Raw genomic sequence first — 24,022 nt, 5'->3', positions numbered from 1 at the left:
ACTGTGATTATCTCCTTTGGTAAATGTTACAAATTAAAAGTTATTCTACCATGAACTTCAATGATATAAGGAAATGAGTTTAAACATTTTAAGGTAAGGTAAATGGTTTAGGAATTGATTTTTTCTTTTGCTATTTTGCAAACACATTTCTGCAACAATCAAAAAACAAAACATACAAAAAAAAAAAAGAATCACAAAAGTACAGCAAGTAAACCTTAGTGAATGTTCTTTTAGTAATATCACACAAAAAAACATAAGATTACAGCAGGCTGTTTCTTGAGGACATACTTATATTCTCTCTTATATAGTTATATTCTCATTATATTGTACATTAGGCAGTGCTGTGGTAATCCTCAGTAGTAATTTTCAGTTTGGCAGTACCACAGGAATACCACACTCATACCACAGGACCTTTTGTAATGGACTACTCTTTGGTCTCAACTGATCTTTCTTAAGACACAACATCTCTATGTCTTAAGACAAAGTGATGTCTTAAGTCATGCCTCGTCTTCAAGACACACAAAATAAATACTTCTTTGTCTTAAGACGTTAACTTTCATGTCTCAAGACAAAGACAGTGTCTTCACTCATACGTCTTAATACGTTCTTGAGACGTCTTGGCATAAAAAAATGTCTCAAGACATCTTATAAATACTGTCAAGACATCTTAAGACATCTTAAGACACAGTGACAGCTGAGTATGTGGTTATGATATACTAGCACTTGTTATATGAACAATTCTACAGAATTATTTTAAACTGCTGTCACACAGTAAAACACTATTTTAAAAAATTAAGTATCCAGACCTCAAATATTTACAATGATTGTTATGATCTATTTAAACCCAATGCATTAATTGAGATGGTACTAAGCTATATACATAAAAAATCATCATTTATTGGGACGATGATTTTGTATTTATTTATTTCTGTTGAGAGTGATGTACCAAACTCTAACCCCTAAGTTTCAACTTGTGAAACATTTTTTGTATTTTATAAAATGTTTATGAATATGAATATTTAGAATCATCATGAATTTCATTTTAAAATAAAAAATGTATATTCAATACAAGTTGTTATAAGGTTCTTTAACTATCTGTATACATTTTTAGTTGTTTTAAGTTATTTTATTAAGTGAAATTATAGTTTTGCTTGTTCTAAGGAATATGCAATGTAACGGGTTTTGCAATTTTAATGTTATTATTGCTAGAACCTTAGATAAGGGTGTGAGGTAACCCGGATTTATTTGTCTACAGACCAGGGTAAGAGAGAGAAACGTTCGCACCAAGGATGCCTCAGAAAAGGGAATTTATTGGCTAAATATCAACTACTTTTGCACTACATTTAATGATAAACAACAGAAAATAAAACAAAACAAAACAACAAACAAACAACAAAAAAAAGTCAAAAGGACAAAATAGCTAGGGTAAAGTGATTCACAGTTAAATGGTATGAGGCAGTGTGGTTCTTGGGAAGTCGCTCGAAACTTAGACATGAAAGAGCCTCTAGAGGATTAATCTAAGTATGGACAGGAATAACTATATGGCTGGATGTACCTATAAAAGTTCTCTTATTAAATAAATTGGCGTCAGGGCCCTGACTGCAAATTGATGGAACCAGCTTATGTGGGAGTCGGGGGCTGATTTCAGGAGGGGTCGTCTCAGGACCGGCTCGATCGAAGGCTGGAGCTCACACATTGGTTCCTCTCCTCACTGGTCGTGGATGCTGCGTCTCCGTGCGGGCATGCGCCTTTCCGTCAGTGATTGGGTGGGAGCGTCTTGTGGCCGTTTGAGGGTGGAGCTTGGGCAGCCTTTCGATGGTCAGTCTGCTCACAGATCAGTGCGTGGCTCTGGGTGCGATGCCAGGTCTCCGTGGCGTCAGAACTGCTCCCACTCTGCTGGTTAGGTTTAGACTGCAATCAGGGTTCTGAGGCTGGTGATACTAATTTAACTAACTAACTACCTTTAGCAGAGTTGATAACATGAACGACTTCTCCTGGCCAGACGAGAGCCATCCACCTTCCTTCTCTAAGGGTGGTTTAAACTTAAGGTGTGTAGATGAACAGACAAGTTACGAAAACAAATAAAGGTTTCAGATCTGAAATGTTAGCATTCTAAAACTTCTGACCTGTCTTTCTGACCAAGGCCGGCACAAACTTAGAAATTTAGCTATCTTCTTCTTGAGAACGCAGAACTCCCGAAATTTGCGGTGCATTCTGGTTTTGCTCGACTGTAGGCCCTACCCTTTGGAGGTGGAGCCAGAGTGCTGATAGGTTCTCCTCACCTAAGGTTAACTAGCTATTCATTGTTTCAAACTCTGATTGGTTGTGCATAATTTTAGGAATGCCTTTCCCAGAATCACTGCCTTCTTTGTTTCAGTTAATTTTAAACAAAGGAAAAGAAACATTATTCTTATATCATCAAATTGGTTTAACTTCCAAAATCAAGGAATGAACAACTAGGATATTCAGGTATGTTTCTAAGAGAGAGTTTAACCCTTGCTACCTGATACACAACACATGTTAAAGAACACAGGTAATATTTGCCTGTAATAGCTGAATATGACCTAATATATGAAGAAATAAAACCGACAACAAAAGAAAAGGAACACAAGAAAGAAAAGAAAAGAAAACCACATTCAGGATACATATTGGTCAATGGTCTAAACTCATTACAATGAAATGGTTGTCTCTGTTATCAAAGTTATACACTGCGTAGTCCTAGCACTTAATAGTAGAAAAAGATAAGGTAATATTTAGGTAATACACATAATAAGATTAATAAAACAAGTAATAGTGCTTACAGATTATATAAATGTTGATAATCAAGCAGACAATGCAACAAGTTTTCTTGGGCTCTTTATAAGCACATGTCCTTATGGTGGTGGTGTGTTGTGCCTCATTCTCACCACTTGGAGCTGTTGTGGTCTAAAAAAAATCTAAAAAGGCTAACTTTGTTATAGATTCTCGTAACAACCTTGTTCTTGGTGTCTCCAGACTTCTTGAAATGTACCCCGTTGAATGGTGGCAATTCTGTATTGGTGCACACTTTAGAAACTTGATTTCTTGTAATTCACAAGTTTAGTTAAACGTTTGGTGAGGCCTGTAGTTGGATTCCAGGCAAGGATTTATAGCTGCCTGGTATGCCATATGGAGCAAAGGGGGGTTGCTAACCTCCCACAGTGTCCAGATTCCCAAGGCACCGTCCTTTTAAGCTGTAAAACTTGATGGCAACTTAATCCTGTTTTATGGCTTCTACCTCAGACTTTGCGGAGCCAAAGTTTTTAGTTCGGGTCATGTGGAGAGTTCTTCTAAACAGGGTGATTTTGGCTCAACCAGACGGTGGTGTTCACTACAATATATATACAGTATATTTTCAAAGGATATATATATATATATATATTCTTTGAAAATATTGGAACGGCAAGGCCAATTCTTTTGTTTTTGCTCTGCACTGAAGACATTTCGGTTAGAGATTAAAAGATGAATATGAGACGATGATTTAGAATTTCAGCTGTTATTTCCTGATATTTACTCTAGTTGTGTTAAAGAACTTAGAACATGGCACCTTCGGTGGCAGACTAGCCACTTTTTAGATGAGCGAAAGTATAGGAACAGATCAGTTTGATTAAATTGAAATAAATTACACTTAATATTTGGTTGCATATCCCTTGCTTGGAATAACTGCATCAAACCAGCGACCCACTGACATCACCAAACTGCTGCGTTCTTCTCTATAAATTTCTGTTTTCTAAGTCTTCTTCTATCGATGAATTGTGATACCTTCACCACTGCCCTGTGGAGGTTGGTGATGTCACTGACTTGTTTTTGAGTTTTTTTTTCACAACTCTAATAATCTTTCTTTGATCAGCCGCTGTTGTTTTTCTTGGCCAATTAGTTCGATGTCTGGTTGTTAGTAGTCCAGAGGTTGCTTTTTAAGAAATTCCAAATTGTTGTATTACCTGTGTCCAATGATTGTACAATGGCTCTGACTGATTTCCCTCTTTTCACAGCTCCAAAATGGTGGCCTGCTTTTCTTCCATTTACAGCTCTCTGGTCTTCATGTTGGTTTGTTGTTTATAACAGCAAATGCAAGCAAAATCCAGGGCTCAAAACAAGAGTAGACATTCAGAGCTATTAATAGTTATCAATCTAAAAGGGCACATTTGGGCAACAAAAACATCTGTCATTACAATATTTTCACTCACTTGAAAAATGGGTAAGTTTAAACAAAATATGCCATGTTCTAAGTTAAGACATTTAGATCTAAATATCAGAAAATAAAAGCTGAAATTTTGTTCAGTTGTCTCATATTCACCTTTTGATCTTGAACCAAAATGTCTTTAGTGTCCTTGTATCTATTTTATCAGGTCCACTTATCATATAGGGGCACGTTATAGTTCTACAATTACAGACTGCAGTCCATCTGATTCGGGGAATAATTATCTCCTTTTTACACTGTTCTTCAAAGGTCAGGACCCCCACAGGCCCACCACAGAGCAGGTCTTAGCCTAGTTAGAATAAAAATACATGTTTATCATTAAAACATTATCATTAAACCCAAATGGCATGCGGACGTGGGATAACTGGCTAACTGTGTGTGAGCTAAAAGTGGCACACATATAAAATTAAAATATTAAAAACAGATCTGGGCCACTTCTGGCAAACTTTACCAGGGCTGATATGAGCTACATGATAATCATTTATATTTTAAACAGGGATTAGCAGGACTGTGGGGGAGCATAGTTTACATTCAGATCTTGGCCATATATGGCACAGTACACTGTAAAACTCCAACCCAAAATGTTTTAGCTTTTGTGATATTTTATTTGTTATTTCAACAAAGAGAAATGCCAGATTAAAATGCTAATTTTAATTAATTCAACACAATCTGCCTCAGTACTAGGAACACAACCACAATATCCTAGTTTGCAGTTTAATTCAGATTTAGTTTACAATGATCTGAGGCTGCTTAAAATTTTGTGTTCATTAAACGACAAAACTGATCTGAGGTTCACTGAACTTTTCTGTGAGGCATGTCACTTATTTTAAATTAAACAAATCATTTTCATAGTGTAGTAAACATTTTGGACATGTTAGTACCTGTGAAGTCCAGTGGACTAAAGCATTTGCTCCTTTATCCAGAAATCATTAGTTTAAAACTCATCAACAGTTTAGCCATCTACAGCTAGTAGTCCAAGAGTGTTAAACACCATCTCTCCCTTAGCTACATGGCACCCTGCGACATTCCCACCCAACAGAGTAGTTTTTGTAATGACCTGGTTTTTGTACTATGATTTTGAGTGGTGTGTCAGTTTTGGCAGTGGTGGTTTAAAGGTGGCTGAGATGTGGCCCCGTAATGGCAGTAACAGGCTGCTTTCGGGCAACCACATCTGGCCCACTTATGTGCCATCATTCCATGAGGTATGTGGGCTTCATCTAAATGCCACATTAAAAATGCTAGCTGGGAAAGGTCTTTACTTACATCTGAGCATATAATGAGAAATGTCTGAAAATTGAACAGATGCTTCCTTGAACTGAAAGGAAGTGACAACTTTATTGTGGGGCAAATTAAACCTGTAGAAGTCAAACCAACAAAAACAAAGGGGAAAATGCATTTTTTAAAGCCAATCAACAATACACAGTTGTACTCTACCACTGCTTCTATATTGAAGCTAGAGCAAATTATGTTGATTGGCTAAGCTAGTAATGATTTTGGGATGCAAATCCTTTGCAGACAAAAACAGGTTAGTTGGCTAGCTGTCATTAAGTTTCATTTTATTTAATACACAGACTCTACATACATTCACAATAAACTCAAATAAAGTCAGAAATCTCAGAGTAAATTGAGTGTAGCTTGGGCATAGATGGAAACAGATTCAGAGAAGGAAATTTAAACCATTTTCCACCCATTTTCAGCACATGAGACACCACTCCACTGACATTAGGTAGCTTATGTTAATGCTAATGTCAACTTAGCACAGCTTTTGGACAGTAGTTTGCTTGCTGTTTTTGGGTGAAAGACAAAGTTCGTGTTCTTTCTGCTCCTCAAAATGAACACAGTTTGTTCAGCACCTCCCGAAGACTCAAAATAACAACAAATAACTGGCTCAAATACACGTCTGCAACAAAACAGTGCTGGAGAAAGATTTTCCATTGATGACTAACTTGATGTGTAAAATGGCGGTCTTTTAAATCCCTCTTATCTGATTGGTCCATTTATGTGAGTAATTGTTTGAGGTGAAATATGTCATGGAACAAACAAGACATAAATTAGTACTTGTGAAATTACATTGATCACGTTTGTCAAATCCACAGCCAAAAAACAAAATGTATTTCCTGTCCAAACACAGAAACTCAGTAATAAAAATGTATGCACCAACGCTCAACGCATGCAGATTGTGTAAATTATAGTGACATTAATATAATTAAATATTATCTACATCAAACCCAGATCCAAATACCATAAATTATTCATGGTTAATCTTAAGAGAGAATTGCTTATTTGTAGACATTGTTGGTGACTTTTCCATTGTCATAGTTTTATGGTTACATAAACAAAAAAACAATACAAATCTTTCGCTCACAATAAAAATGGCAAGAAATATTCATTTTCAAATTATATATTATTTTGAACTATTCCAAAAAGATTTTTTCTAACATAATATGTAGCTTAATTGCACTCAAACAAGGGACCAACATATGTTGGCATTTTATGTTGCTATAAAGCATGTACGAGATTAAGAAATTCCTGTCCATGTCTTGGACACTTCAAAGAAATGTGCAGGTCATTAAATTTCCAAAAACATCAGTTATCATGCAGTGGTAGAGCTGATAAAATGGACAATGAGTGTAGATACAAGGAGGTGTACTTCATGAAGCGGCAAGTCCGTGTACATTTTATGTTTTAAGGGTGCCAATAATTATGTAGTCGATTGTATTTATACGTGTGTAATATGCTGTATTGGAGTTGGAACCAAATAATCAATATGAGCTCAAATTTCAGACTTTCAGCTTTGATGTAAATGTATTTATGTTCACTATAGGAATTACAACCATTTTAGACATATCATACATACCTCATCAACCATGTTCAGCAAATTTTGATGTAAATGCCCTCATCCTCAATTAAAGCTGAACATAATCTGAACAACTCTGATCTTTACTTAATTTCAACTCTTATATGCTGTGCTAGACAGCTAACATAACATAACATGTACATAAAATATGAATTGCATATGACTTTTGCTGTCAATTGTAGGACACAAAGATCCACCAAAGGGTTCGGAGTGTTTGAGGATAGTACTGATTGGAAGGACAGGAAGTGGGAAGAGTGCAACAGGAAACACCATCCTGGGAAGAGATGAATTTGTGAGTGAAGCTAGTATGGATTCTGTGACGAATGTTTGCCAGAAAGGAGTTGGTGAAGTTCTGGGGAAGTCAGTCGCTGTTGTTGACACTCCAGGACTCTTTGACACCTCACTGACAAATGAAGCAGTAATAGAAGAAGTGGCAAAGTGCATCTCACTGTCAGCTCCTGGACCTCATGCTTTCATCATTGTGCTGAGTTTAGGAAGAATCACCAGAGAGGAATTAGACACTTTAGATCTGATGAAAAAGATCTTTGGTCCAAACGCTGCAAATTTCAGCATCGTGCTGTTCACTAGAAGAGATGAGCTGGGAAATCAGTCAATAGATCAATATATAGAGAAAAGTAACAATGAACAAATCAAGAAGCTGCTCAGAGACTGTGGAAACAGGATCCTAGCTTTTAATAACAATGAAAAAGAAAACAGAAAAAAAGAGCTTTTAAGACAGATAGACATGGTGATAAACTCAAACAGAGGCCAATGTTTTACAAACGAAATGTTCCAAGAGGCAGAAATGTGCATCAAAAAGAAAATGGAAGAAATTCTGAAAGAGAGAGAGAAAGAGATTCAAGCTGAGAAGGAGAAACTGAAAGCCAAATACATCATTGTAATGGAAGAGATGAGGAAGAGACTGGAAGAAGAAAAACTAAAAGTTGGGGAAGAAAAACAGCAAATAGAGAGGAAGTTCAGAGAAAAGATCGAAGCTCTTCAAAAAGAGTTTGAGGAAAAGAATGAAGCAGAGGAGAGGAAGAGGGAGATGGAAGACAAGATAAGATTGGAGGATGAAAAAAAGCAAATGGAGAAATGGCATCAGAGAATTAATGAGCTGGAAAGAGAGAATAAAAAGCAGAGAGCTGAATTTGAAAAGCAGCTAAAGGACAGAGATGAGGAGGATAAAAAGAAAGAAGAGAGATACAAACAGGATACAGACAATTTCATAAAGGAGCAGAAGCGAGCCATGGAGGAGCTGAGAAAGAGGCAGGAGGAAGATCTACAAAAGAGAGCTTTAGAGGCGTGCAGGAGAAGAAAAGAAGAAGAGGATGAGAGGCGCAGCTGGGAGAGAAAAATTAAAGAGGCTGAACATCAGAGAAAAGAGATACAAGAGGACCTCAAACGTAAACAAAGGGAATGGGAAGAAAAGATGAACAAACAGATGAAAGAACGAGAGGAAGAAGAACGTCTTAGAAAGCAGAGACATGAAGAAGAGCTCAGAGCAAAACAACTCGAACAGGAGAGAATGACAGAGAAATTTGAAAAGGAGTGGGAGGAAGAAAGACGCAGGAGAGAGCAGGAGAAACATCAATGGAAGAAGACAGAGTATCAGGAAAAAGAGAGAGAGTACGAGGGGAAAAAACATGCAGTGATAGCTGAAATGAAAAAACAGCAGGAAAAACTGGAGCGAATAAGGAATGAAGAAACTGCAAAAAGAAAGCGTGAGGATGATGAAAGAAGAGAAGAAGAATTTCAAAAGCTGCAGAAACTCACAAAGGAGATAGAGAGAGAACACCTGGAGGAGAGAGAGAAGAGAGAGACAGAAGACAGAGCTAGAAGAGAGAGACAAGAGAGGGAGCGTGAGGAAATGACAAAGGATTTTGATCAGAAAATGACAGAGATGAAGAATAACTATGAAGACGAGGCCAGGAAACAGGCAGAAGAGTTCAACGAGTTCAAAGACAAGAAAGATAAGCACCTTCTGGAACTTATAGAAAAGCACCAAAAAGAGTATGAAGCTTTGGAGAGACAGTATCAACTCGCTGACTGCCAGAGAACTGAGGAAATGAAAGAACTACGAGCAGAAGTTGAGAAACTGAAACGTAAAAAGTCAAAGTGTTTAATTCAATAAGGCTAACTGTAAATCATGATCAAAGTACAGCCTGATACTTCAGAGACAAAACTACCAGTTCAATCAATGATGATGGTAATTTTAAATTCAAATTTCTTATATATTCCCACTTATTCCTTCTGTTTGTTGTGACAAAGTTTTCATACCCCACCACTTCTCGTATTTCTGCGCAGGCAAAAATAAGGAATAAAATCACTGTTTTTGAGCCCTGAAATGGAATCAAGCAATTGAAATGATGTCACATTCTAAATCCATAGGCATTAATATGGAGTTGGTCCCCCTTTGCAGCAATAACAGCTTCTACTCTTCTGGGAAGCTTTCTACAATACTTCGGAGTGGGTCTGTGGTAATTTTTGCTCATTTATCCAGAAGAGCATTTGTGAGGTCAGACACTGATGTTGGACGAGAGGGCCTGGCTCACAATCTCCGTTCTAGTTCATCGCAAAGGTGTTTGATGGGGTTAAAGTCAGGACTCTGTGCGGTCCAGTGAAGTTCTTCCACACCAAACTCACCTAGCCATGCCTTTATGGACCATGCTTTGTGCTCTGCGGCTCAGTCATGCTGGAACGGATAGGACTTTCCCCAAACTGTTCCCACAAAGTTGGAAGTGTACAATTGTCCAAAATATCTTAAAATGCTGGGGCATTAAGATTTCCTTTCACTGGAACTAAGGGGCCGAGCCTAACACCTCGAAAACAACCCCACAGCATTATCATGTGTGGATGCTGCAAATACAGGGAGATACTGCAAGACAGCTTGCTTGGGAGAGACCTCACTTTCAGCAGGACAGTGATTCAAAGCACAAGGCCAAAGCAACACAGGAGTGAAGTGTTCTACAGTGACCAAGTTAAAGTCCAGATGTCAACCCACTATTGATTCTGTGGCACTATTAGAAAATTGCAAAAGTGTCAACAAACCTGAACAACCTGCATGAAATCTGCCAGGAAGAATGGGTAAAAATCACCATCAAACAGCATGCAAAGCTGGTAAATGCTTACCCCAACAGACTTATAGCCACCATTGCAGCAAAAGTGCTTCTGCCAAGTACTAGTCTGAAGGAGTGGAATATTTATGCAAGTAGCATTTATTAGTTTTTATTTAATTTTTTCAAGAATTGCTGACAATTAATTTTGCCTTTGAAAATTTACCTTAAGAACATACTGGTTTGCAATAAAAATCTGAAGACGTTTAAGGGTAGTTAAATACTTTTGCAAGGCACTGCATGTTTGGCATCAGAGGCTCATTTCATCAATTACTTTCATCCTCCCTTACAAAACCCACTGTTTTGCTCATGCTTACATAAAGACAAGTGGCCAAAAAAGAATCATAATGAAAATGCACTTCATATGCAGCTGTCTTGCATGTCTAGAGAGCGCCTGGTTTAAAAATAAGAAAAAAACAACAATTCACAGAGGAGCATTTGCAGGCATCACTTTGTATTTGATGTATTGTAGGGATATGCTGTATGTTGCTGTATGAGGGAAGATCAGTTGACAGACAGGTTTCCTGATTGTCAACTAAATGTATGACTCTGGGAAAAAACACTGAAAAGTCCTAGATTTCCCCCATGTATGTTTCCACACTGTTATGAAAATATGACATATTTTTTAGTAATTGGGAGGGGTTACTTATTTATATTTAAGGTTGAGTTGAAAGAAATACATGTAGAGTTAAAGTTACAGCAGTAGTGTGTTGAAGGAAATACATTTAGGGTTAATGTTATAACAGTAGTAAGGGTATTACAAGAAAGACAATAAGGGGCAGATTTACTAAAAGTGGCACTAATTACTGACAGTCCACTGACACTGCAGTGGACGGAGTGGCCAGCATAGTGGCTTATTTACTAGGAACTTCAATGCTAATGAACACAGGCATAATATTGCAGTTATTTTGTTATCTTACAAAACCTCATTTCTCTCACTTGCTTTTTTATGAAAAGACCCTTTGCTGCATGTAGGAGAAAAAAAGACTAGAAAACAATTGCCTGATTTGTCCAAATCCTCTAGTGAGGAGAGAACTGTGGGTGTCCTTCCCCCTTTTCACTGTCTTTAATCTATTTGCATATTTGGTTTATTTTTTTCAGCCTTATGTGAGCTTTATTAAAGACTTTCTGTGGAATTATGTGTGTTTATGGAAATGTATCATATTAATTTACTTATTTTTCTGTATTGTTTTTCTTTTAATATCTTTGGGAAGCTGTAAATGTTTCCTTTCTTTTGTATAATTTTCTTGAAAAAATACATTTGCTATTAATGTTCCACTACATTCTGTCTTACAGAAAACACATTCTGGTTACCTTTTGTTATATCTGGATTCATTATCAGGGGAGTTCTTCTTCATTTTGTAGGTATAAGCTACAGAAATGGGATTAAGCCTAATAATTTTTGCTGTGGAAAAAATAATATTTTTACTTAGTAGAATTTTTTAGACATAGGTATCAACTTTAGAGACCATAAATCTTATATTTACAGCCTCTAAACTTTATAAATTCACTGATCATCATATAGTAAATTTATATTATTAAAATCATTAGTGACAACAGCAAATTTGATTGTTTTTACTGATTTGTATTTCTCTGGCAAAAATACTAATACTGATGTAGTATCATCTGTAAGGTGAGATTGAGGATCAAATGAAATACATCTTTGCTAATACTTTTTAAGCATGTTACACTCTAAATGTGATTGAATGTTTTTTTTTTTCTTTATTTCGATGGTCCACTATAGATGATCTATAGATGAAACTCATGAACAAAATTTTTGGTGACACCCAGTTGATTATCAACAACTATATGGTTAGAGTTAGGTTTAGGGATAGATTTGATAGAATCTTCCACACTCAAGTTGCATTTAATAGATATTTAGTTGAATATTACTTAGAAATATACTGAGCATCTACAAAGTATTTACAGTGGACCATCAAATAAAGTGTTACCTGCTAGAATCAGAACAAATGACTATCTGATTAGATCTAGCGAGTGACACTCTGATGTCTTACCCTGCTACACACCTGCTCACTCACTCTTCTTTGAGTTGTCAAAATTGTTTTTTTTTTTTTTGTTTTAATAAAATTACTTTCCAGCCATAAACCTGCAGCACTCCATCTATCTCTGTGGGTAAAGTTAAATGGTAGCTAGTTATGACTTGTTTTCTCCTTATCGGGATATGATTATGTGTCATTCGTGTTCTGACTGGTACTTGAAAATGAGCTGCATGATACCACTGAAACATTTAACCTGCATATAGCAATGCAGTGAGGAGTGAGACGTTAGATTCTCTTAAATGAGCAAAATGATAATAACCAAATAATGTTATTTGTATAACATTATACATATTTGTAAAATGTATAATATTACAAATATTTCCTCTCTCTCTACCTCTCACTCCCTCTCTCTCCCTCTCGCTTTCTCTCAAACAAACAAATTTGTGCATGTACACAAATCTTTCTAAATACACAGCTAATCTTTGGGCGTAAATGGGTGAATTTATAAATTGTCAATGTATTAAAAACATTAACAGTTGTTCAATGATTGGGTCTGCAGTTGTTCTAGTGGATGTAACTTAAAAGCTAAAAGCTCACATTAGTGGAAATATTTATTTAATAGCAAAAAAATTCACACACACACACACACACACACACAATGGATGGAAAACTACTAATAAGAGTCCTTATAGAATGTGGTGGTGGGGCCCAATGTGATATCTCTTCATGGGTCCCAAAATCCCTGTTGATGCCACTGCTTCAATGTATTTTGTATTTGTGTTCCCCCTTAGTGTTTTGCATTCTCCCAAGTAATGCACAACAGCACATCTACACAATGTCAGTATGTCAATCAAACACTTGCATCAGTACCATGTCTATAGCAGCTTGTTGAGTATCTTGAGATGGCACGTTACACCTGTTATATGTTCAGGAAGTTCTCAGGTTAACATCTACAGATATGAACTTCTGCTACAGATGCTTCACTACTGCTACTTGACCGATGTATGGTTGATGTATTACTGATAGTCTGATGACAGTTTATTTAATCAATAAAGCATCACTCAGAATAAAGCGATGCCCAAGTTTTGCCTAAGAATGTGCACAAGTGATTTAAAGTGAACCCCTGGTAACTTGTTCAGATGCATTAATTGTGTGGTGCTAAAACCTTATTTGAAAGAATGAGAGGATACAGCAGTCTTGCCAGGCTGCACACGGCCTCCATCTTATCAAGTATTCCAAAGAAAAGAGAACACACCTTCAAAAACAGGCTAATTATAATTGGTATAAATCATTTATTTTATATTTATTTGTGTAGATGTCTTTATTAATATACAAGGACCTAGATGTGCATATAAAAACATTCTGGGCTGTAACTTATTCTGTCGTACTAAGTACTAAATTCTCTACTGCCACTGACCAGAATATGTGAGTAGTGCAGAGTGGGAGTCACATGATGTAGCAAAAACCAGCTTTTTAGAAAGTCAGAGCGTTGCCTGTACTCTCTATCATAAATACTAAGAATTTGGAGAAGTCACTGAGGGGGGTTTCTGTCATGTGTGAGTGGTAAGTGAGTAGTGAAACAGAAGTCTTGGAGCAGCATGAGAACAAAGAACACTTTGGGTAGGGAATGGAACCTGCTGGTCCTCCACTTCACTGAAGTACTCTGCCACAGACAAATAGAAGCCAATATGTTAAAGTTTAGCTCTGGAGTTGACAAATGGGTGAAAACTAACACTGCACTGCACAATCTGAACTGTTCCCCATTCCAACACACCTGATCCAGCTCATCAAAAGTCCTTCATGAGCTGAGTCAGGTGTGTTACAGGGCAGGGACTAGAGCAAGGAGACCCCAGGCCTGGAGTACATAGTTATATTGTGTTATTTATTACTTTTATCCATTAAACTGACTACTTGACCTAGTTGGTGTCACTACAAGTGTGTTTTTGTTTGCTGTAAGTTGTACCATAAAGCTTTCTGTAATTAAAGTAGATAGAGATTAAGTTACAAGTACCTCAGAACATATATTATCAACATAATGTTATCACAAATGTTATCAACAATGTGTGGCTGCAGGTTTCCAATCTAATCAAGCAGGAACAGTTGGTCTCAGTTAATGTCCTCACTAAGACAAAAGCAATGTACTTTTTTTTTGTATTTTTTTTTTATTATTTGTTTGGGGCAATAATAAAAACAATGTGTTTGTGTGTATAAAATATGCATCTCTACCAAACAGGTGAGATGGCACTTTGTCACAAAATTAGAACATAAATACAAAAAAAAAAAGTGCAATAACATGCTTTGTTAACCTTGTTAACTTTTGTGACTTTTTAGACAGATTTACACATCTAGAAAACACTGTGAAGAGGCATGTGTCCACGGTTGTCATAACGCACATGTTGTTGTGGTTGTGAGGGTCGTGGGATGTAGTGTTTCTTCTGAGACATGGCTGGTGGAGAGGAAGATGCTGGTCGGCCAACATTGGATGCTGTCTTCTTGACTTGCTTCAAAATGTGGGCAACTGCCAGGTGGAACCTTTTAAGAGGCATTGGTTTCTCATTCAGTACGACACAGTCTCTCTTGTAGACCAGCCAGGAGTTTGAGATGCACAGGTCAAGAATGTATCCAAACTGTGGAAAGTACCATCGCCTTGACTTGGCAGGGGTCTTGTATATGGGCACCAGCATTCAGAAAGATCAGTGTCTCCCATATGCTCACTGTAGGCATGAATAAGTGAAGGATAAGGGACAGCAATCTTTGGCTTTGCTCCACCCTTTGACAGTGGAAAAATGTGTGATCCCACAGGCATTGCTTAGAAGGTTGACACATTTGTTGTCAAACCATTTCACTGTGATCACCCCATCAGAAGACCTGTAGACGAAAGCTCCACTTCCTTTCTTCCTCAGCTGTTGGTCTGTAATCAAGGGTATTCCACTGACGCAGCTTGATCAGTCAGTGCCGATGCATTTGACACCCATGCAGGTTCTGGATCGACTTGAAGCTGGTGAAGTAGTTGTCACAGAAGACAACTGACAGCCGTGGTTGCATCATGGCACAACACTGTCACCAGTTTGGCCCCTAGAGTCAGCTCTTGCTCCTGCTCACTTAGGGCAAATGTGGATGCCCCTTGATAGAGCAGTAGGTCATGTATGATTCCAGATGAACTGGCCATGCAGAACAATTTAAAGCCTGATTTGTCTGGTTTGTTGGCAAAATACTGGCGAAGAGCACCAGCCCTTGTGCCTTTATATGCCACCATGACCTCATCAATACTCTGCTTGTAAGTAGATGGGATGAGGAGGCACTGCTCATGAAGCATCTCAAAAAGGGGGCGGATTTTGAAAAATCGGTCTGGACTGTCATTTCACTGCTGTTTATCTGTTTATTTGTGTTTTACTTGTTGCTAACTTCCTCTGTGGATGAGAACTGAAACGGCATACTATTGAAAGACACAGTGACCTCTAGTGGATTTTTTTAGCATAACATACCTCCACCGATTGGTAGAGATGGCACAATCAGGTTAAGTTCAACACCTTCTTCAATAAGATATAGTGACTCAAAATGTGCTCTACCAAAAAGCTGAGCAGAACATTAAAGGGGTTAAAAACTAATGATCATTTAAAAAGTGCTCCTTCTTGATTGTGACAAAGATCTGCAGCCACTCCGGCCCTTTGCAGATAAAATTGTGACCCCAGGCCTGGAATATATTTTTACCTATAGAAGTCGTTCTTAGGAAAAAATGTATTATAATTTTCATTTTTTCATTTACAATTTCAGGAGACAGAATCCCAGTGTGTAATAAAGACAGACATACCTCTGTCTGTTGATGCTCCTAAAATTTTAAAGTAAGGAAATGTTTCCTGTGAGTTGTGCCCAGGGAAGTCTGCTGAAATATGCAAGTAAAGGGGTAGTGGTTAAAAGACTAGCACACATTTTAATAACAACTCAGTTGTTATTATTTGAAATAAATTTTAATTCTCCACTGACAGTGTGAATGTTTGATTGTGTTGAACATCAAAATGTGTCTAAGCTACAAACTAATTCTGTTTTAAATAAAGAAAGTAGTACAACAGACCTAGAATGCCATATTACAAAGGCAAATATATGTACCTAATATATGTAAAAAAAAAAAAATAATAATAATAAAAAAAAGAAAACATATAAAACGGTGATACCATTGAAGCATGGTGCTAAGCAGGTTTCCACAGAGAACAAGCCATAATATTCCACCTAAAATAATGACGCTTTGTGGAAAACAATCCCGGACTATTTCCAGTGGCGAAAGGACACGCCTGACTACGGACTTCAATTTGAGGCAGACTGAGTGCATCTTGCTGCGCTGAGTGGAGTGTGGAAAGCTGTTGAAAACAACAAGGACGACGACGAGGTGAGTATGTTTTTTAAACAGTGCTTTTGAATTTCTGTTTATAAAATCTAATACCGTTGCCGCTTTTCTGGGTGGTGAAAAAGAAAAATTCAGCACATTGATGCTCTGCGGATGTGACTAGTACCCGAGTTTTCCCTGCTAATTCCCCTTGTTTGTTAAAGCCTATGTTAGCGTAAAATAGTTTAATACACCACTGGTGTCCAAAGTGGATATTTTAGTCGGTGGGTTTTTAGATTATAGCTAATTATGTAACTTACAACGTTACTGGAGTGGAAAAAACATCGTTTGCCTTTGAACTAAAACGTTCGCGCTAGCTAGTAGTCAGATAACGTTAGCTAAGTTAGCTGTTGGCTAGCTAGCTAACGTACAGAGTCAAGGCTAACGTTAATTCATCACGCCTTATTCTGTGTCTTTTAATGAACATGATGATCTGCTGAGTGTTTTCATTTCCTTTTTAAGGACGCAGCCGCCATGAAACAATATGAAAATACCGTTTTAGTAATCTCATTTACTTTATATTCATATATCGATCGTCACTCTGTCTTTATTCATGTTATGTCGCTCTGCCACAACCTCTCCCCACCCATCCGCCCTCACTCTTGAATTCCCGCTGAAAAACGCAATGACGACGAAGGGCTGAGTGTATTTGATAAAATCTAATACTGTTGCCGCTTTCCTGAGTGGTGAAAAGGAAAAATACAGCACATTGATGCCTTACGAATGTGACTAACTAGTACCCTGAGTTTACCTTGCTAATTTACAGTGTTTGTTAAAGCCTCGAAAGCTAGCTTAAAATAGTTTAATTCACCACTGGGGGCCATAGTGGATATTTTAGTTGGTGGGTGCATTATTAGATTATAAATGTGTACAACGTTACTGTAGATCCTGCTTTGGATGTTATAAAGTGTGTGTGACAGTCATGTATATTTCCTCATTTACGTTAGTTCTGTTCTTAATGGAGCTGCAAGCAACAATTACATGAATTTTCATTTATTCTGAAGTTTAGTTATTCTGTAAAAAGGCAGGAAATATCTACATTTCAATTTCAGCTTTGTAAAACCCAGATTGATGCTCTCAAATTTATTTTTTTCACCAAGGCCCAAAAAAATTCAAGTCACTGTTACATTTAATAAAACAATATAGTAAATTCTCTCAGTTTGGAAGCTTAAACATAGCTATATATTGCCTTTTTTTCTTGGAAGTGAATTCACTATTTTTTTCTGAATTACCTGTTTTGGCCACTAATTTTTCTGATCTAATTCCTGATTTTTAAAATGTTGTAGTTGGTTGTCTTTGCCCTTTGTAGAGATGGTTAATAAATGCAGTTTTGTGTGTAAAAACACTTTAGACATCTTTCACTCTCTCACTCACATTCTATATATAATAAGACTATGCAGATAGGTTTAAGAAAATTTGATTCACCAAACATGCAGTTGATGCAGTTTTTTTTTTTTTTCCCCCTCTTGACAGATTTCTTCAACCATGTCCCTTTCATGAAGTGGAAATGTAAGTTTTGTACATAAACTAATGGCCAAGGAAGAATATTACAGCACTACAAAGAGCGTCATGGGCATTATTGAAGGTATTCAGGCCTCATCTATTTTCACAAATGCTTCTAGAGGTGCAGAAGCGTGATCCAGACCTGCAGCTCCTGGATCAACTGAAGATTGCAACATTCTCTCAGCGAAGAAAGGAAATCATTGGTGATGAGCCACTGATCTCTGTAGTCATGGGCAGATGGCCTGCATTGTTTAATGAGAGACAGGTAACCAGTGCCAACTCAGACATCCACAGGATGATGGAGAACAAGGAAATTTTGTATTTAATAATGTTATTAGGTAGCATGTAGTCTACATATGTCATTACATTTTCACCTGTACTTGCTACCCTGCTACTCTCTGCTGCTCTTTTTATCCCCTCTCTCATTATTCCTTGTCTCTGCTGTCTTATGCCTGTTTCAGATAAATGCAGAGTTCAGTAGAATAGTCACCACAGATCTGCTGCAGTCATTCCTGGATGGACCAGATGCCTTGCTGCCAAGTCTTGTAGAGCTGTTCAAATCAGCTGTTTCATCAAGCAGGAGGTTGACCCTTAGCAGTGTTATGCAGTGCCTTCATAAGGAGGTATGTATAAAAATGAACTTGTCAATGTGTGCTAAAGTAAGAAATCTAGTTTTAAGTATTGCATTCACTCACTTTTGTCTGTGATGTATGTAGGACACAAATGAGAACAGAAGAACAGCTGCCTTATTTAGTCTTCCGGACTACTTTTCAGAGGATACTTCTGAGATAATCAAGGTGTGTGGTGTAAGAAAACATATTTACATGTTAAGATAATGATACTTGATCACTGGATTTTGCACGTTTATTTTTGGTGGCAATGTCACAGAACTTTTTTCATTAAAAGCTATGTATTAAGGTTCATTAACAACATCACATCAACAACATTCAAACCCTACACTCTTAAAGATGTTTTCCAGGCTTCTTTAATAAAGTCAGTGGTTCTATATAGAACCATGAACACTAAAATAACTATTTGCATCCTTAAAGGATTCTTTGCATGGTAAAACGGCTTCAGATTGATGGAGAATGTTATATTTGGATAATTGGAATTCTTTACAGGGCAGAGGGGTCACTGGTCCATCCAATGGGGAACAACAATTTTTCCTTTCTTCTTGTGCTCCAAGTTATGAATAATAAGCTTAACACCAAATTGGCACTGACTAATTTGAACTCTTTCCACAGTCATTTTAGTGTCCATACCTTGACCAACTGTGTCTGTGTAATTTTAACAAATAACATGCTAATGTATATTAAGTCTGAATCTGTCCATTTGTTTTAGGTTCATTGTGAAACCCTGGATGTCCTCATGAAGGGAATGCATGTTGAACTTTTGATTGGACATGAAAGTGTCCTGCATGATGCTTTTCCTCATGAAGTCTTCAACGTGGCGGTAGAGGAGGTGATCGTTCTTCATGAACTCTGAGATGTGCCCACTGGTTTTGCTAATGCTAATTGGCACCATCTACTGCCTTAAGTAGTACCCTTGCAAAGTGAAGTACTCATTTGAATTCCTGCAGAGGGTTATCATGAAGATAAAACCTGACCAGTGTTCAGCTAGGATGCATGGCCTTAGAAACAAACTGCTGAGGTATTCTTTATTCAAAATGTTCAGGGGAGTCTGGAGGTCAAGAATTATCAAAAAAAATTGAATATTTGTAAACAGTATGGCTGGCACGTGCCAATTAAGCCCCTCTGGGTTTGGCTTAATTCACATAAATGGCTACAGATCGAGAATGCTTTGGCCAATTCACATCAAACTTATCAGTCCTGTACCCCACATGATTCTGTGGAAGCCCACCAAGGTTGATACCAATTCCTCAATAGGGGGCGCTGTAACAGCCAAAAATCTGTTTCTCAGCATCCGCTTGGCCAATTGAGCTGAAACTTTGCATGCTGTGTCCATGGCCTAATATTTACAAGATCTATTAAGGACAACTGAATCATTTGACAAATATGGCCGCCATTGGCCAATAAGCTTTCAACAGGCATTTGGAGGGCTTAGCATTGGCCAATCATCACAAAAATTATATCACGTGTCCACATAGGCAATCTCTTAATAGCCTATGAAGTTTGACCTCAATTGGCCATGAGGTGGCGCTATAGAGTATAAACAAGAATAAGTCCTATAAATTTTATCATATATCAAAATAAATCAATAAATATCATTGCTTACACTGAGCATGACATTTTATCCAATACAAGTCTTTTAAAATTCTGTAAAGTTTTTCTTTGATTGATCAATGTTTGAAAATTGAGCTTTTCGCACTTGTCTGTGGATTTTAAAACAACTGTTTCAATTTTGGTCTTAAAACAATCTGTGGAGTCCGTAGGTAAATAATTATCAAAAAAACCTTGACTTTGCAAAGAACAGCCATGAGACACCAATGAATCTCTTCGGCCTGGCCTTTTCTGACTTAGGGGGCTATAGATTCTTTAGTTATTTAGGTGATTGTGATAAATCTTGGTAAACTTGTACACTACTGTTTTCTGATGAAACATGCAAAGTTTCATTTAAATTGATTATCATAAGCCCTTACAATACTTAATCCAGTGCGTAATTATTAAAATGTCATTATATTCTTCTATGAATGAAATAAAGAAAAGATAATGGTTTTAAATTACACATCTTATTAACGTCTAAAACATTGCAATTATATGTCTGTCCCAAAATTGCACAGGAAATGTGGAAATTTGAGTTAAAGCCAGGATGGCAACATAATTAGTAAGGGTAATATCTTTTCTGCCCAGCAGAGGGAGCATCAGCATTAAATGCAAATTATGACTTCAAACATACTTATGGTCATAGTCTTTGCAACATCTATCTTGTAGCAAAGGAACTTTCTGAATTTTATGTATTCCACTGAGCCAAGCAATTTTGCAAATACAAGTCTTTTAAAAAACTTTATTGTTTTTCTGTAAATCATCAGAGTTTGAAAACTGATGTTTTCATACTGCTTGCTGAAATGTTTTTGCATCGTCTCAAACTTGGTCTCAAAACAACCGTCGAAGTCTAAAGATCAATAATTATTTAAAAACCTTGGCTTTTAAGCACAATGTTATTGCAAGTTATGGATCAATCAGTGCGGTCCAGCCTATTCGGAAACAAGGAACCACAAATCTGTCACTTATGCTCCGATTGTGACTAAAATTGATATATACATTGAAAATTATCAGTTGAGGAAACATGACATTTGGTTTGAATTGGCTTAAGTTGGCTCTTACAATGCTCAATGTACTGCCAACAATCTAAAATGTAATTATTCCTGTCTAAGATTAAAATAAAGACATGACTATTGTTTCAAATTATGCATCTTAATGACACATTAACACTTTGCATAATGTGTAGGTTGTACTATACAGGAAATCCCATAATTTGATTTCAGCAAATTTTGGTCAGATTTTTCTCTGGCCACCAGAGGGAGCCAAATCAGTAACTGCGCGTCATTGTTGACATATACATGGAAAGCTTTACTGTATGTCTTTAAGCGAAGAGCATTTCTGAATGTTATGTTTATCACTAAGCCTAACAGTTTTGCAAATACAAGTCTTAAAAAACTTTCAGTAATGTCACGGTTGAAAAAAGATGGAGAATAGACATTTCTTAGTAATTCTTGAGTTTAAATCAAATTAAATTTTTCTTAAAACCATCATATTGAAAATATCATGACTTAAGCACAGTGTGGCTGAAGATTTGAATAATTTGGTGTGAATTGGCTTATTCTGCCATAAAAGGCTAAAAACACACCAATACTTGTCTGAATATAACCAAATTTGACACAAATATACAAAATGGCAAACTGACTGTATTATGATTTCGTTTGAAATTATACTACTCAATAGTCACAGTAATTGCAAGGTGGAAACTAATTCCCAATGGGGTGGTGCTAGGTTCCTTATTGCTCTAGACCGATAAATTCTCTCAAAAAAATAGGACTGCTATGGGCCTCTTGTAGCTCACCATGAAAACATCTGCCTTTGAAGATTAAGGTCGTGGGTTTGATTCCCTGTACTGGTGTTGGATGATGTTGTAGCAGTTGTTGTGAACACACGCTTAATTATCTTAATGAAGGGTCTTTCTTAAAAATCCAGATTTGCTGCCTTCTATGTCCAGAGACATGAAATTTGTTTATGCTGCTACTTTGTCCTAAAATGCTGCGTGGTTCCTTGTTGCGTCCTTTCAATAAATTGTTTCAAAAACTGCAGTTTTGCCCCAGACGTCTTGTGGCTCAGCGTTAGAGCCTCTGCCTTTGAACTCTAGGGTCGTGGGTTCAAATCCCCGTCATGGATGTTAAAATGATTTGCGTAGATTGTAGCAGATGTATCAGCTAGTGGCCTTAATCATAGGAAAAGGAGAACTTTCTTAAAAATCTGAAGATCTGCTGCAGTCTACGACCAGGGGCCACTACTTTACTCCTCGCGGTCTTCCAGGTGCTTGGACCCCGCAGATTGCTGCCTGCGGCTATATTTCTTCTTATTCTTTCCATCCCACTGGTGCTCATTCCATCTCTCCATTTGCCTCTTTCTCTTGCCGTTTGTTACTTTTTACATACCTCTGTCATTGTCATCTCCCTTTCTCCAAGTTCTGTTTCCAGAGAAACCTGAATATTATTTTGATAAAATTTATGTTTAGGCAGTTTTATTCTTAAAAGTTTTTTTAGAGCATGTTTTGCTACCAGGGATACATTCCCAAGTGGCAGTGAGCTTTGTTAATATTTTGGTGCATTTTCTAAATTTTAACTGCTTTCTTTCATTCCTTCAACTTCCTCTTCTTCTCTGTCAGCATTAGGTGAGGACACTTTTTAAACATGTACCAAATGCTTGTGTAACATTATTCCTGTTAAAATAAATCTTATGTTTTTGAACAGAGAAGTTGTAAGTTAATTCAGTGAGAAGAAAAAAAATGGCAAACTTGCCATTATTAGTCAATATGATATATCTTAATAGAAACAATTTAAAAACATTAGTGTTTCTAACTTAAAATGGCAATTGATATGAATATAACAAGTTATCTTAACTTGAAAGAGTGAGTTGAAATAGTGAGGAATTGTTAGTTTATTTGACAAGATAAAGTAAGTTTTCTGAATTGATAATGTAACCTAGTAAGTTGCTCTAACTCAGGATATTCAGTTGAAACAACAAATGATCATTAGTTAAACAACTTGTATAACTTTTTGAGCTGAAGCAAAGGTAATCTTCAAGTAGAGTTTACTTATGTTTTCAAGGCAGCAGGTGAACTTGCGTTTCTAAGTTGAACCAACCTAAAATGTTTTACAGTGTATAGCTTCTGGATTGAGTTACTTTCCACTTTACTTTTTTAGTTTTGGACTGAACTGCATGTTTTAAGGCTAAAAAGATAACAGAAGGAAGAAAAACACCTAACACAACCTAATAAAACAAGTATAAATTATAAGCATATCAATAAAAGTAAAAAATGAAAGTAAAAGCCACCAACAGATCCTACATATTAGAGATTAAAATGGACTTTCAAAAACTATACTCAATTTATATTCAAAAATTTCAAAAACATTACAGTATAGAGAATCAGCACATGAGAAAAGGGGATTAAATTAACTATTCTTTTTACAAATCATATACCATAAAATAAAGGTATAACTTTCATCATAACCCCCTGTCTGGTTTTGTCTCTGATGAGTATTACTCATGTCTGTTGAGTAACTGTTACTGTGTAGTTTAATGAAGAAGGAGCCAGCAGAACATACTGTACCTTTAACAGCAGAGATATACTTCTTTTTTTCTCCCTGTCCTTTCACTGTCTATAATGAGCATTGCATTAAAATGGTTAATGCAATACATAAACTGTATGGACAAAAGTATTGGGACACACCTCTTAATCATTGATTTACTGATCTACTGGGACCCATAC

General features: G+C 36.8%; 1 protein-coding gene across 1 annotated transcript; it reads left to right on the top strand.

Annotated features, from left to right (window-relative positions):
• The first annotated feature begins 1,721 nt into the window (after window positions 1–1,721).
• On the top strand, window positions 1,722–9,794 carry LOC118804494 (golgin subfamily A member 6-like protein 22). The gene is made up of 2 exons (XM_036564981.1): window positions 1,722–1,818; window positions 7,259–9,794. The coding sequence occupies exons 1-2, from the start codon at window positions 1,722–1,724 to the stop codon at window positions 9,208–9,210; spliced, it is 2,049 nt and encodes a 682-aa protein (XP_036420874.1). The 3' UTR covers window positions 9,211–9,794.
• Window positions 9,795–24,022: the final 14,228 nt, after the last annotated feature.

Source organism: Colossoma macropomum, unplaced genomic scaffold, assembly GCF_904425465.1.
Source record: "Colossoma macropomum unplaced genomic scaffold, Colossoma_macropomum, whole genome shotgun sequence".
Taxonomy (NCBI): Eukaryota; Metazoa; Chordata; class Actinopteri; order Characiformes; family Serrasalmidae; genus Colossoma; species Colossoma macropomum.
Note: the sequence above shows the minus strand (reverse complement) of the source record. Positions and strands in the feature narration are given on the sequence as shown.

Coding starts and splice junctions, on each gene's coding strand:
- LOC118804494 (XM_036564981.1), top strand. CDS start 1,722: ATGCTGCGTCTCCGTGCGGGCATGCGCCTTTCCGTCAGTGATTGGGTG. Junction 1,819..7,258: donor GCTTGGGCAGCCTTTCGATG/GTCAGTCTGCTC, acceptor TGTCAATTGTAG/GACACAAAGATCCACCAAAG.